The 15,167-nt window shown below is 39.4% G+C and overlaps 1 protein-coding gene across 2 annotated transcripts in view; it reads left to right on the top strand.

The window, feature by feature from the left end:
• DTNBP1 (dystrobrevin binding protein 1) overlaps positions 1-15,167 on the top strand; it is a 118,751-nt gene that overhangs the window by 48,678 nt on the left and 54,906 nt on the right. For both annotated transcript variants that reach the window (XM_070244937.1, XM_005603583.4), the window contains exon 7: positions 11,872-11,894. In XM_070244937.1, coding sequence (XP_070101038.1) covers positions 11,872-11,894 — 23 coding nt within the window. The remainder of the gene's footprint in view (positions 1-11,871; positions 11,895-15,167) is intronic.

Below are 15,167 nucleotides of genomic sequence, written 5' to 3'. Positions count from 1 at the left end.
GGTCACTGCTTCTCTTGAGATTTAGTGCTCATGCACATTTTGAGAAAGTCTTTATTCCTTTTGCTCTATTTATTACAGCTAATTCTAGGGAGCTATACTCTTTTGGTTTGTGTTTGGTTTTGTTTTGTTTTTTAGTAACGTGGACCATAAACTAAGTTTAGAAAATCTTTAAAGTGAAGCATAACAGATTTATTTGAGATGTTGGCATATCTTTAGTAGTATTTGACCAGTTGATGGTCCAGAGAATAACCTGCCAAACTCCTGAGCTTTAAGAAGTGACTGTCCAGAGTAACCTTGACAGGTAGTGGGCCAAAGGTCTGACCTGTACTTCCAAGTCAGAAAGTTGGGGATGGTGATGGCCAAGGGGCTTGGCAGGAGTGTGGCACACAGGCCGGGCATTGCTGAGAATAGAACAGAAGAAATAAGTGGCATTCTCCAGGGTAAAGATGGTTCTGGAACCAAAAGAGGAGATCCACAGCTCCTCATCCAAGGGAGATAAGCAGAAAGGCAATAACTCGCGAGGTTCTGCGGTGGAGGTCGGTCTGAATGGTGAATGGAAAGTGGGTCAGGAAGACTTTCCCTCAGGCAATGCTTTCAGAAAAAGGAGAGTGGACTTCTGTCTCTGCCCAAGATGGAGTAACAGGGACCAGGTTTACTCTCCCAACTGATACATCCAAAAACCAGACAAAGTAAATAATGCTTTTTTAGACTTTGGACTTGGGGCAAAGAGGAGTAGTGGTCTTTAGAGCCAGGAAACAAGTGAGGTGATCCCTCTGATTGCCCCACATCCTGCGGTGATAAAGTTCCAGGCTACAGTGTAGGCAGGAGGAACCCAGGAAGAGCCTGGCAGACTCTGAATTGAAGAGACAGCTGAGAGTCTGGGAAGACCAAGGCAGTTAGAGTTTACAGGACACAGTACCAGAGAGGAGAGAGCTGCACAGAGAGAATCACGGAAATCTGCAGAGGTTCCCCTGGAATATCCAGCAGTGTACTGAGAATGCATGTGAGGAAACTACCTGAGGCGGAGGGAAAAGAACATCCAAAGGATTCGTTAACAGTGCCTGGTGTCTACACAGTGCCTATTCCTAATAGCTAGACTGGAAAAACTTATAATTCAAGGGAAAGAGCACTCAGGAAGGTCTTCCCTCAGTAGGGAGTGTAATCAGCCCTTGACTGAGCCCTGCTCCAGACCTGGTTAACAAATCAGAAAAGCAAGCACCAAAGAATCAAATTGTTTCCAGGTAAATTAACTGTATCCCAAAACAAAGCTTGAGAATATTTGTACAAATACAAAAATATCTAGCACCCAACAAGGTAAATCACAGTGTCTGGCATCTAATCAAAGATTACTAGGCAAACGCAAAGAGATAACCAGTCAATCAAAACCAATTAAGAACTGACACAGATGTTAGAATTAGTGGACAAGGACATTAAAACCAGTTACTGTCACTATTCTGTAAGTTCAAAAGATTAAGTAGAGACATGGAAGATATAAAAAAGGCCCAAACTTCTATCTCCTCCATTTTCTTCTTTTTTTCTTCCCTCTCTGTTAGATGCTAGATTTTAGACAGTTCCCAGATGGTTATTGATTGTAAATTATTATATTGATTACAATATAGTAATCACAACCTGCTAGGCCAGGGACCCCTAGATAAGAGACTGTGAATTTGTTGGTTTCATGAATGTGTAGTCACATCTTACATTTTATTTCAAAATGAGACGTAAGCTTATGAGTTGGCCAGGAATTGAACTTAACAAAATTCTTGTTCTAAAGTGTCTGTTAGAGAATAAATCTTGCAGTTTCAGACTTTATATGTAGTCACGAGAACAAACGTAGCTAGAATATTTAACAGGTTATTAGACCCACAGGTTGACAGTAAATATAGTTTAGGACTGATATTTAAATTCTTCAAGCTTTATTTTGAACAATGACTATCTGTTTACCATCAATATTAAAAAGCTCATGTCCTGACTTAATTCTTTAAAAATAATAAATGTTTCTCTAATTGGTTTACAGTACTCTTTTCCTGAACTTTTTCTCCCAGTTGTGTAAATGCTATTCTGTATATTGGGGTTCATAAAGGTTTTTGTTTTTTACAGAGACAACAGAAACCTAAAGTATATATTTGCAGTTGAGAGTAGTCACGATTAGACGTATAGCAATCTTGAGGAAGGTTTATTGAAATTCAGCAAAACAGGGGCCGGCCCAGGGTTGTAGTGGTTAAGTTCACATGCTCCACTTCCGTGGCCTGGGGTTTGTGAGTTTGGATTCCGGGCATGGACCTACACACTGCTCATGAAGCCATGCTGCAGCGGCGTCCCACATAAAATAGAGGAAGATTAGCATGGATGTTGGCTCTGGGACAATCTTCTTCAAGCAAAAAGAGGAAGACTGGCAACAGGTGTTACCTCAGGGCCAATCTCCCTCACCAAAAAAGAAAGAAAGAAATTCAGCAGAACATAATTATGATTATCCTAGGTTTTTAAAAAAGGTAATCCTTTTTCTGCAGATAGATTGGTTATAGCTTGTGTGTTATAATTTATAAGTCTGGAATAACTTTCAATGTTTAAGAATCAGTCTATTAAATTTGCACTAATATTTTACATCTTACATGACCCAGTACCATTTTGGAGTTAGTGTTTTCTCATCAGTTACTGTTTTTTTCAGAGGTGCTTTCAAAAATATTAAATCTATCAGTCATTTTAGTCTTCAGGTGAGCATGGTATAATCCTTTGCGTTTCTCACTTTTCTGGTATTCTTGGAGGCTTCTAGAGATGGGATAGGCAGAGACATACTCAGCAGGCTGCCCTACCTGCTCTGAAGTTGGTGGCAGGGAAAAACTATGGCAAAGGCCACAGTAGGATGGAGCGCTCCTCTGCTGCCGCCCTTCCTCCTGCCCTTCTGGCCGTGCGCCAGCGTGGTTACGTTGGCCCAGTTTTTCTGTGGCTGATAAACAGGTCTCTTTTGTTGCCTGCCTTCTGCCATTTCTCATCTTTAGTTCTGGCTCAGAAAGTTGGCACTGTAATTGTTTCAAAGGGCATGCACTGGTTTGCTACTGGAGACGTTGGACACTGGGTTTCAACGAGGGACATTTTTGCCCCAAGTGTGCAACATTTTCCTTTCTCTCTGAATGTTTCATGTCATGTTTTGTTATGACCAATTTTTATTCTTGCCCTGATATCACAGTGCATTGTTGTCGTATAAAATACCATTACTTCTTTGGAGAAGAGAAAATAGAACTTGATACATAGCTCTCAAGGATTAATTCACTTAGATTTGAGAATTATCTGTCGATATCAGTATTCTGTGCTTTTACATGGATTAAAACAAGTTGAAAAGTATCCATTAAAATTATAAAGTAAGCATTGGACTGATTTGAGGAAAGTTAAAACACTATTTTACCTCATAAGCGAACTTTTTTAAAGATTTATTAATTAAAATGAATGGAAAAGATGCATGGCACACTAAAGTTACAATATTGCTAATAGAGAAAGATTGTATAAGGTTGCATAACACTGAAACATTGATAAAGACCAAATCCACGATGTACTTTAAATATTTAATCTATCTATTTCTTCTTAGCTTTTTAGCTAATGGGCTTTTAAGCCCATTGACAAATCAGTCCTTGTTTACCTGACCTCTTGAAACTGTCCCCTCTTGCCTTCCGTAGCACTGGTATCCTGAATTTTCTTCTCTACCTTAGGTTGGTTTTTAGTTTCCATTGTAGACGCTTTAATGTTGTTATTCTCTTGGATTCTGTTTGGTTAGTGCCCTCTCGCATTCTACATACCCTCCCTAGGTAAGCTCTTCCATATCCTTGGCTCATTTACCACCCATAGAGTGATCATTATCAAATCACTGTCTTCAATTTGGGTGTCTCTTTTTACCATCAGAACCAGTTGCCGTCTGGACACCTCTACTTGGATATCCCAACAGACATCTCAAGAGCAACATGCCCCAAATTATCTTCCACGGCAAGACTTGACCTCTTCCTGTCTCAGTAAGGCAGTACCATCTACAAGTTTGCCCAGTCTACAAACATGGGAGTCATAATCTTTTTCTTTCTCTCCTACCATCTCACTCAATTCCCAGTCCAGCCCAACATTTCTCAAATCTGTTCTTGCCTTTACTGGTCCTTTCCTAGGTTTAAGCTCACATTTTTGTAGCCTGAGTTACAACAATAGCCTCCTAATTAGTCTTCTTGTCTATACTCTTGTCCTCAGTCCATTTATGTTACTGTTAGAGTGTTCATTTTTTCCTAAAATGCAGATATAATTAAGGCTTATCATCTTCAAGGTAATTAAGTTGTGATGATGATGTGAATTAGATAACAGTAGCATTTACTGAGCACTTAGTATGTCCCAGGCACTGTGCTTAAAGACCTGAGTCTAAATTAATACATAGAATTCTCATAATGACCATTTGAGTAGGTGTACTGTCCTCTTTACTAAAAAGAAAAAGGCAACTAGGGGAGATTAAATAATTTACCAGGAGTTGCAGAGCCAGGAAGTGGCAGAGCTACACCAGATCCATGTTTTCCTGACTTAAAAGTCTGTTGAGGGGCTGGCCCCATGGCTGAGTGGTTAAGTTCACGTGCTTTGCTGCAGTGGCCCAGGGTTTCACCGGGCCACATTGGGACAGCGTCCCACATGCCACAACTGGAAGGACCCACAACTAAAATATACAACTATGTACCAGGGGGCTTTGGGGAGAAAAGGGAAAAATAAAATCTTTAAAAAAAAAAAAAAAAGTCTGTGGATATGCTTTGTATTCTGTTGTCTCCGCACAAAGCTCTCCACACTCTGGGTTTGGATGCTGTGGAGTATGAAAAGGGTCTGGCTTCTCACAGTGTGTTGACCACTTCACCTCTTGTGATGGCTAATTTTAAGAATGGATAAGCAAGGTTTTTAGTGGTGGTGCCACTGGATCAGGAATACGTTTGGATGTGGGATGCATAATTTTTCCTTTAATCCACCTTCCGCCCTATCAACCATAAACTCACCATGCCTGTAAGAACATATAATTTCAGGTGGTGCGGCATGACTGTGGAATGGTGAGAAACGACAGAACACTGATTTGGTAATAATAAGTGATAGGGTAGTTCTTTTTTTAGGAAAAAAAAATTAAAAATTTGAATTAAAAAATCAGTAACATAAAGGAATTAGAATTCTTTTAATAATTTTATAATAAACAAATTTAACCAATCACTTGCCATGGGCTAGTCACTGAACACTTTTCAGTACATCAGTGAGAATAAAGGTGTTTAACAGACTTGGTTTTGAAAATCACAAGATGTCTTCAAGTGCATGTTGGGGTTTTCACTTTAAGTTTACGTCAGTGATGATGGCTTTCAACTTCAGTTTCAACAGTTTCCTTAAAAGAATGTACTTTCACAGCTGGATGGACCCAGATGTTGCCCAGAAATTTGGGGGTAGCTCCGAGTTTCATATCCATGACTTTGGTTTCCAATAGACTTGCTGGTCTACTTAGATAACTTTCTGGTGGGGCTCAAATATCTCAGGTGGGCCACAACCTGCATTCAGTAGGCTGTGTTTGGTCCTTGAGCTGCATTCTGGATGCTAAAGATGGCACAGACTGGGAGTCAGAGAGATGCAGGCTTTATTCCCCATCCTGTCATTTCTTAGCTGTGTGGCCTTTCATCCTCAAGTCCCATTTTTCTCATGTATTAAATGAGGGTGATGGTACCTACGATAGGGCATTGTGGATTATAAGGGATAATGGATGTAAGATGCCTTGTCTAATGTGTGGTATACGGTAAGAATTCAATAAATATTCTTTACATATGTCCCATCCTTCTTTATCCTACTTGCCTTAACCTCCCTCCCCCCCCATCCAAACAGATTTTCATGGAAATCAGGTTTAGGAAAGTAGTCTTCTTGCAAGTTTGGGGGGAACTTAATCCATACATAATTTAGTGCTGCCACTAACAGACCCATTTCCTAGAGCTTCATTATCTTTTTGGAGGCCCATTTTTTAAACTCCAAATCTTCTTTGTTACCGTATCACTCAGATTCTTTTCAGCTTTAAATGCCAAGATTCTAGGATTCTTTCATCTTATTGCTTTCTAAGCTGTTTGCCCAAAGAAGATAAATATATGAAACTGTATTTTATACACACACACACACACACACTCTCTCTCTCTCTCTATTATTATATTAATAGCATGAAAAATATGGATTTAATGCAGTTTTTATGATGAACTAGCAGCTTTTCAAGAGGTTTTGTTTTACAGATAATGTTAAAAATACCTTGTTCTTGAACATATCCCCTGGGCAGGATCTGTGTAAGGAATAAATGACATCAGATGCTTCTAAGATACAGACAGTTTTGAGGGAATTTACCTCAAGCTGGAAGGCCAACTTTCTCCCTCCAAATTCCTCTCCCACCTCCATCCGCCTCCTACCCTCAACCACAAACCTGCCAGGCCTGTAAGGATACACATTTTCCTGGCTGTAGAGTGCTGGGAGAAACAGCAGACTTGGTAATAATGAGTGGTAGGTGGTCCTTTTTGAAAGAGGTCCTGTGAGATCTTCCCTATGAACAGGTCGTCACGGTGATAGAGGTTGTCCATCAGCCATAATGAAGGGATGCTCTTCACGTGTGTCCTATACAAAAAGTATTACCGGTCATATATAAAAAAATTTTCCCCTAAACATTTTCAAATGTGAAGAAAAATGTTAGAGTCGATTTTGCAGTTGGCATTTTGGACGTGGTGTTTTGCCGGATAGAATCTTCCATTGTATTAGCTTTTTATGACGGCTTTGTCCTAGGGAAGCAGTTTAGTATTGAGAGAAAGCATGCTTCCATCTGTGAGGTGATTGGGTTTATGGAGATATTTTTCCAGGGGCTCCAGTCTATTAAGTTTGCATCTGTGAGTCTCATTTAGTTGATTTCTGTGCATATACAGATTTAATGTACTTCTTGCAACATTCCATAGATTGATTTATTAATGTGGTGCTTTTTCTGTTTTTATTCTGCCCTCATAACTCAACCCCTGTAGGGAAAATGATTAAATAGCAGTTTCACCCTTTGGAAATATTATTAGATCTTGAGTCTGATGTTATTTGTTGAATGTTTTAGTTTCAGGGTTCGTTATGCTAAATTTTGTAAAAGCATTTGCTGAATTGAGTAAATTTCAAAATATGGTAAAAATCTAAAGGAAAGCATTTCAATTCTTTTTACTTATTTGCTCTTCTGAGAATACTATTAAACTGTGGAAATAAGAGACTCAAATTTTTGAAAATGCAAGTGGAAAACAAGTTATTAAGTGAGATACTATGTGACCAAACTTTTTATAAAGAATAAAATACTCTATAGTTCCAGCGAGGGCTTCTTTGAAGAAGCAGATGTTCTTTGTCCTTCTGCAGCCCAGAAACTTGTTCATCATGGTTTGCTGAGGGTCTGCGGGGTCAGCGGAGTGAGACGCGATGTCTGTGCTTCAGGAGCTCTGCTGTGTAATGGTGGAGATGGTACCTGTACAGAAATAGCTGCACTAGAGGCAGTGCCTGAGGTGTTGGAACTCTGATGGAGTTAGTGCTCTAGGAGTTTAGATAAGGGGAGGTCACCAATCGGGTGTCCAAGACGTCTTCTTGGAGAGGATGAACTTGAAGACTGTTTTACACTGATTAAGGTCATTATCATTTCTAATAGAGTCTGGAGAGTGACCAGAACTTAAGACTCCTCCTTGCGTATGCTTTTTCATTTAGTTAACTGAGAGCATGACATAAACAAGAGCAAAGTATCTGCCGTGTTCTCAATAAATGTTACCTGTCATCATCGGTTATACTTTCCTTCAAAACTCACTTCAATTCTTGCTCCTCCAGGAAGCCTTTTCTATCAAACCAAAGTGTATGAGTCGTTCCTTGTCTTTATTCCTAGAGAACCCTCAGCAAGTCATTACCAGAGCACTAACCTGTGACATTGGTTTCTGATTGTTGCGTTACTTCTCTTTCTTTCTCACTAAAGTTCTTTAAGGTTATGGAACACGTATATCCTAAATCTAGCATTATTTCTACTGCTATTCCTAACATTATTCTGTGTCTAAGGCTCAATAAATTTTTCTGAATGAATGACTGAACTCAACAAAGATTGTAAGTATAAGAAAGTATAAGAAAATGGATGGGGCTAGCCTGGTGGCGTAGCAGTTAAGTTCACATGCTCCACTTCGGTGGCCCAGGGTTTGCCGGTTTGGATCCCAGGCGCAGACCTACACACCACTCATTGAGCCATGTTGTGGTGGCATCCCACATAGAAGAACTAGAAGGACTTACAACTAGGATATATAACTATGTACTGGGACTTTGGGGAGGAAGAAAAAAAAAGAGGAAAATTGCCAACAGATATTAGCTCAGAGCCAATCCTCGCCAAAAAGCATACCTAAAAAAAATAAAATAAAATGGATATTTATACAAGGTTAGTGGCAGTGATGATGGAGAGAAATGGATGAATTCAGGATATGGCAGGATTTATTGACGGATCGAATGTGGAGAATGAGGGAGATGGATAAACCAAAGCCTGAGGAACTTGCTAATGCCATTACTTGAGATAAGGGAGGCTGGAGGAAGAGTAGGCTCTGTTTTGCAAGGGTTGTTAAGAAGCCTCCTCCACTTTTGAGTAGAGCTAGCAAATAGGCAATTGCATGTGAGTCTGGAGCTGAAAGAAGAGATCAAGACAGGAGATACAAATCAGGAGGTCAGTACCACATCGATGGTATTTAAGGCTACATAGCTGGATGAAATTGCCTTGTGAAAGAATGTAAGTTAAAGAGAGAAGAGAGCCCAGAACCAAGCTAGCAGTGCTTCAGCATTTAGTGGTCTGGAAGAGGTGGAGAAGCTAGAAAAAGAAACTGAGGAACTAGGAGAAAAACTCGAGGAAACTTGCTCAAGGAAATCTCCAGTTGGGTCAAATGCTGCTGAGGTGTTCCAATGAAAAGAGAGACGTGAGCATTGCATTTGGCCACACGATGAGCATTGGTGCCCTTGACTGTGCAGTGGTGGGGTCTGGAAGCCAAACTGGAATCGGTTCTACACTGAATGGGAAGTGAGGGAGCAGAGATCTGTAGGGGCTGAATCCTTGAGAAGGCTACAGGGGATGCGAATCATGAGCAGCCTTAGGTTTCCAGCCTTCCAGATGATTTCATCAAGTCCCAAACTCAGCTCATGCACTGCCCTCCAAAATCTGTTCCTCTTCCTAAGTGTTCTGTTATTAATGAATTCACCTTCCTTCCACTAATCCAGCTAGAACCCTCATGGCTAACGTGCTCGTCTCCTTCCTCCGCTTCTCCCCATGTAGTCAGCTGCCGTGGACTGTTGCGTCCTCTCCCCGGTATCTTTCAAATTGGGCTCCTCCTTTTCGTTGGCATTGCTGCTGATGTTGCTCTTGCTAGGCACTGATCAGCTCTTCTTCAAGCTCCTCTAATGGTTTCCTAAGTGCTCCCTGCTTTTCTTCTCCCTCTTGTCAATACATCATCCATCCGTCACAGCTAGAATGTTCTTCCTAAAGCACAGCTTTGCTCATGTTATTCTCCTGCTAAAAATAAAACCAGATCCTTTTAGCCTGGCACTCAGAACCCTCTGCCGTTTGAAGCGTGTCTCCCACTACTTTCTGTTCATTCAGACTCCTGCTCTGAGGTGTTTGCTCTTTCTGAAATGTAACCTGCAGCGCTTGGCTCCGTGCCTTCAGTGTCACTGTCGCCTCTGCTTGACAGCTTTCCCTCCCTTCTCTTAGATCTTCTGTGTTTCCAAATGCTCATTACGTCTAACAAGTGCTGGAGTCCACCCTAAAATTAGGAAATTCCCAGGCTTTCAGTACTACTGCTTTACTTCATCAGTTCTTTAAAAGTTTCATAACATTGATTTTTACTTGGAACCACACTACCTCAGCCAAGCTTCTTTTTTAGGAATTGGGTACAGGAGTAGTTTACTGTCTGGAAGGAGGTTTCTTGGAAACGTTGCTAACAGTTGTGGGTCGTGACATTCTGTAAATAGAGAGCGCTCTGCCGGGCCTCTCCTCTTTCCTCTGTCGCAGCTTCCCGTTGATTCAGTGAGGCAGCCAGAAGGTTTGAGAGGTGAGCATGGTACCTCCACATGAAAGGCAGCTTTCCTCAACTGGGCAGTTACTCACTGGCAGCATAGACACTGGCTTCCTTTTTATGGTTGTTGGTATTTGAGGGTGGGGAGCAGGGGACCAACAATGTCTGTGAAATTATTACTCTGACTTTCAGCTTTTTAAAACAAGAGGTGCCTTTTAGAAATTTTGTTCACTGTTACACATTCTAACAGAAGCAAAGCAGAGGCTCTCTGAAGATTGTGATCACAGTGAAAAGAATTACTCTTTAGAATGTTTGGCTGAGTGTTCTGTCATCCTTCCACCCATCAGTGGCCTTAGGCAATCCCTGCCGTGAGGGCGTCAGTAAGAAGGAAATTGAGGGTGTCTTTTTTTTTTTTTTGAGGAAGATTAGCCCTGAGCTAACATCCGTGCCCATCTTCCTCTACTCTATATGTGGGATGCCTACCACAGCATGGCTTGACAAGTGGTGCTGTGTCCACACCCGGGATCTGAACCGGCGAACCCCGGGCCACCAAAGCGGAACGTGCGAACTTAACCACTGCGCCACCGGGCCCGCCCCACGGGTCTCTTTTCAAGACGTTCCCTTATGATGCACGTTGCCTTTCTGTTAGGTATTTGGGCTTTCATCCTATTTTTGGAGTATAAAGTAGGTTTTAGGTATGTTTAACTTGTACGTAATTAATCTTTTAAGAATGAAGTTGGACTGTTGACTGAAGGGAAACAATTGCATGTTTTTTTTGAAAAGAGAATTGAAAGTAACATTCTTTTTCTCGGTTAATGAACTGTGGTGCTAGAGCCTTATTATGAGGAGTTGGTGTTTGTAGAAAAAGAGGACTGAGGTGACCATCTGCTGTAAGGGCCTTCACTGGCTGTCGCAAGAATACTATCTGCCTGGCCTTCCCGTGGCAGTGTGCCAGTCCTCCCACCAGCTGTTAATTGTAGGCAGCTATTTTGGAACTTGAGGGGTATTGTAATTAGCAGTGTGGAATACTGATTTGTGAATTCAAAATATCTCTATATTTTTAGTAGAATCTAGAGTGCAAATAAAAGATAAATGTCTCCTGTTTTGAATGAGATAACAAGCCTTTACTAAATAAACCCACCTCCTCAAAATGACTTTTTATTGGTACTGATGTTGAGAAAAAAATATATAGTTACAAAATTATGAAGGAAAACCTGAGAACAACTCAGTTTGACTTCTTTGCAAAAGATGTTTTGTTTTATGATTGTTCATGTCTTTCCTCCTGCTGTACATTTCCCCAGGAAACTTTATATTCCAGCATCCTTAATTGACACTGACAAAATTACAAACCAGAGAATTTCCTGGAGGCTTGGCGCTTTTGTGTCAGGATGCTTTCCTCTTTTACTTAAAAGGGAAAATAACTGCTCCTATGCAGGATGATTTTTAATTAAAGATCTTAAAAGTCTATTGTTTACCAATGGATAATTGCTACATGCTTTATAAACTCACTCTTATATATACAAGATGGTTCATAGCTGACGTTAAAATGCTCTGTCTTTTCTTATAAGTGTTTCACTGTTTCAATAGTTTAAATTTTGGCAGAATTTTTCGAGCCGTTAATAAGATAATAGCAGAAAAACAGAAAATAGTATCTTTAGGCTAATTGTATTGTTAATTTGACTAAAGCGTAATTGATAACGTGAGCATCCAGAAATACCACTCTGAGCATTTAAGGTACATTCATTTTTATTATAATGTAAGAGCAGTTTCTATTAGGAATAGATTATTTTAAATTCATGTTTTCTTTTTTTTTCTACAGGAAGGAACTTGAAACCTTCAAAGGTAATTTTGTGTTTCGTTCTTCACTTTAAAGTAGATGAGAGGTAATTGATGTCAGATGTTCTCTCTTGATGAAAGCACTCATTCCTTTTTCTTTAAATCAGACAGTTTACATCAAAAAATAAAAGTTTGCTTAATACTGTTTTAAGTTTTATTTAATCACAAGTGGTTTTGATATGCACCAAGTGAGAGTTTCTGCTAATGACCATTATAAGTAATACGTTAGGACCGCATCGTGCTAACTTGGAGGCTGTTGAGAATCATAGTTTAAGAAGATTCCGGTTTCTGTTGTGCAGTCTGGGCCAGATGGAGGCGTGGTGATAGGAGAGATGGCCCCGCGTTGGCTCAGTTGTCCCTTGAGCCCCCTGGGAGGGTTACAGTGCTGGGTCCCACTCGGCCACTGTTTTGTAACTTCAGATAAATCTGTTACCTTTTTCAGGCTCAGTTTCTCCATCTATAGAATTAGAAGCTCTGATGAACTATATTCCAAGATACTAAAAGCACCCAGCATTGCTTTGTAATTTTAGGGAACTTTTGAAGGTGGAGCAGTGAAGAATAGTTCTCGGTCCTGGAGATCGTACATGGTCTTGGAGAAACACTAGTGAAAAATAGGGAAAACCACAAACTTTCCAGCAGCTCAAAGCCCTTCCAGTTTGCCATTTTTCAGTTACTCGTTAACAATTAACTAGCAAAATCACTATTCTCAGAGAGACTCATATCCATAACCAGGAAGACTTTGAATTCTTGCTTATATGTCACATATAAGGAGTTTTATGCTTGTTCTGTTTCACATTAAACTAATCTTGACTTTTAGATTTACTGAACGATTAAAGATTTTCCAGCATATCATTTGCAATTGAATTGTTTGTGTGTATGATCTGGTTGGATGTTTTAGAAAAAATTACTAACCCTCAAGATAAAAGGTATAGGGCCTTATTCTTGCTATAACTGTAATTAAACAGACTTGTTTTGGCTGGGTTTCTGTTTGACTGACTACAGTTATAGTAAATGATTCATGGCCAGTTTGTTGAGGGTTATGTCAAATGATCATGTGATATAGTTTATTATCATAGCTATCATTATTCTTAATCAATACACTATTTTTCATCAGTGGTTTAAAATAAGATTTGAAATCCTCATAAAATGTTCTTTTCCCTCTCATTCTTTTAGTTAACTAGCATCTTCTTATATAACAGGAGAAGGAAAAAAAATCAAGTTAATATTGAAAGACAGGCCGGGACACAGATTATGTAAAATGTCAACTTTATTTCCATCTCAGTACTAAGGCATTCTTTTTTTTAGTCTGAAAATGTTCACAGAAAAAGAAGAGACCAGCAATTTGCAAAAGGTTAGACATTGTTACATATTACCTGATAGAAAAATTCAATTTATGCTGAAATATCTTTTTTATACACACATCCCTAATTATGTACAACGTTCAACAGCACATCTAACCCACCAACAGGCCAATTAAAGCTCTCAAATTTGAACAAACCCTAAATTGATTATTGCATCATATCTAGTTTTTTTTGGTACCGATATTCATTAATAATTCTTTCCTTTTGAGTGTTTTGCTAATATTTCAAAAGCATGAGTAGCATATAATAAAAAAAGATGTAACTGCTCTTCTATTAGTAGAGAAAAAAGAAAAAAAATTCAAACAAGATGTAACAATTTCTTATTTTTGAATGTTGCCTTCCCCTTTGTTTTTCCCTTATAGGTTGCAGAAAAACAAAAGGTGTTACTTCCTCCAATTGTTTCATTCAACTTGTAGTTGTTTTGGAAGGTTTTTTCTAAGTTGGTGAAAAACTAACTTTTGGGGACAAAAACACAAAATTACTAACCCTCAAAGTTAGTAATATATCAGCATCATCCGCTGAGTTCTGGATTCTTCTATACCTCACTGAGGTTGATGAATTAAATTCACCTTTCACTTGTCCCACATATAGCACATCTCTACAATATTATTGGAACTAGTTATTTTTTGTTTGTTTTTTTTTTACTATTGGCAGCAGGAAAGTTTTCTGTGTTCCCCAAACACTGCGTTCCTTTCAACTTTTTAGTGATAGTCACTTGAATATTAGACAATAGAAAAAGAAGGGTAGCATCTTAAGCCTTAATTTTTTATTTTCTGTGGGGACACAATTCCATTATTGTAAGCACATGCAGAGTAAATAAGTTTTCACAGTCCTTAAAGACACGAGAAATTGGCCGTGAATAGACATGCCTGTTATTTAGGGATTTATTCACCATTTTTCCACTTGAATTTTTAAAATAGATTATCATTCCATGTATAAATCTTAAAATCATTCTTAAGGCTTTCTGAGTTTCGAAGTATTGCACTGCCGAAAAGAGAGTAGGGTAAGGAGGTCTAGGGTTGGGCCTTGTTCTTGCCTCCCTGAGACTCCTGGCTTAACATGGCTTTAATATGCAGACTTGTCCTTTCACCTTCACTGAAGGGCCTCACTAAACTAACTATCCTTCTCCACTTCCTCTCTCAAACATACCGCCTGACACCCGCAGCATGCTGGGTGCTCGTGGCTGACAGCCTGCTCGCCAGTACATCCAAATACTTTTGTTTTCGCCAGTTGTGTTGAATGATTACCGGGAGTGAGCTGTTTCCTCCTAAACTTATTCATGCTTGTTATTGTTATACATAGTTTAATTAAATATCAGATAAAATGACGAAACTTCAGTGTTAAGGAGAACTATTTGTAAGAAAACTAAGTTGACTGCTTTGGAAGACAACACAGGTAAACAGCTTTTAACAGTTGCTGCGAAAGGTATAATGAAGAATTAGAAAAGATTTGGGAAAAAAATTAGAAACATCCTCTAAGATTCTGTACACAGATTGTTTCACAAATCTTAAACTCCTGCTCTTCCTTTAAAAATAGATTGGAAATTTTATCCAGTGCAGTATGGGTGTTATGCAAGAATTTTCAGTCAGTGGATCTGATGATCAAAGAATTCCTGAATGAAATTGTGGTTGTATTTTAAAGTGTTTGTATATGTGTGTTTTAAATGGATTGCTATATTAACTGCTTTTTTAGAAGTTAAATGACCAAATGGGATCTAGTTGTAGCATGTAAAAGGACATCTATTGTGACCTTCCTAATGTAAAATTGCCCAGCCATGTCAGAGCTGTGACTGACCAGGTGACAGCATGCCAGGATTTAGGAGTTATCCCTGTCACTGTGAGGGGACCGTCAGGAGAGTACAGTGGGGAAAGGCAGCTAAGGCCAGCTTCACTTTTTTTCATCTCCTGTATGCCAGGTC

This window comes from Equus caballus, chromosome 20 (genome assembly GCF_041296265.1).
Source record: "Equus caballus isolate H_3958 breed thoroughbred chromosome 20, TB-T2T, whole genome shotgun sequence".
NCBI classification, from domain to species: domain Eukaryota; kingdom Metazoa; phylum Chordata; class Mammalia; order Perissodactyla; family Equidae; genus Equus; species Equus caballus.
The sequence above is the reverse complement of the archived record's forward strand: the minus strand, read 5'-3'. Positions and strand labels throughout refer to the sequence as shown.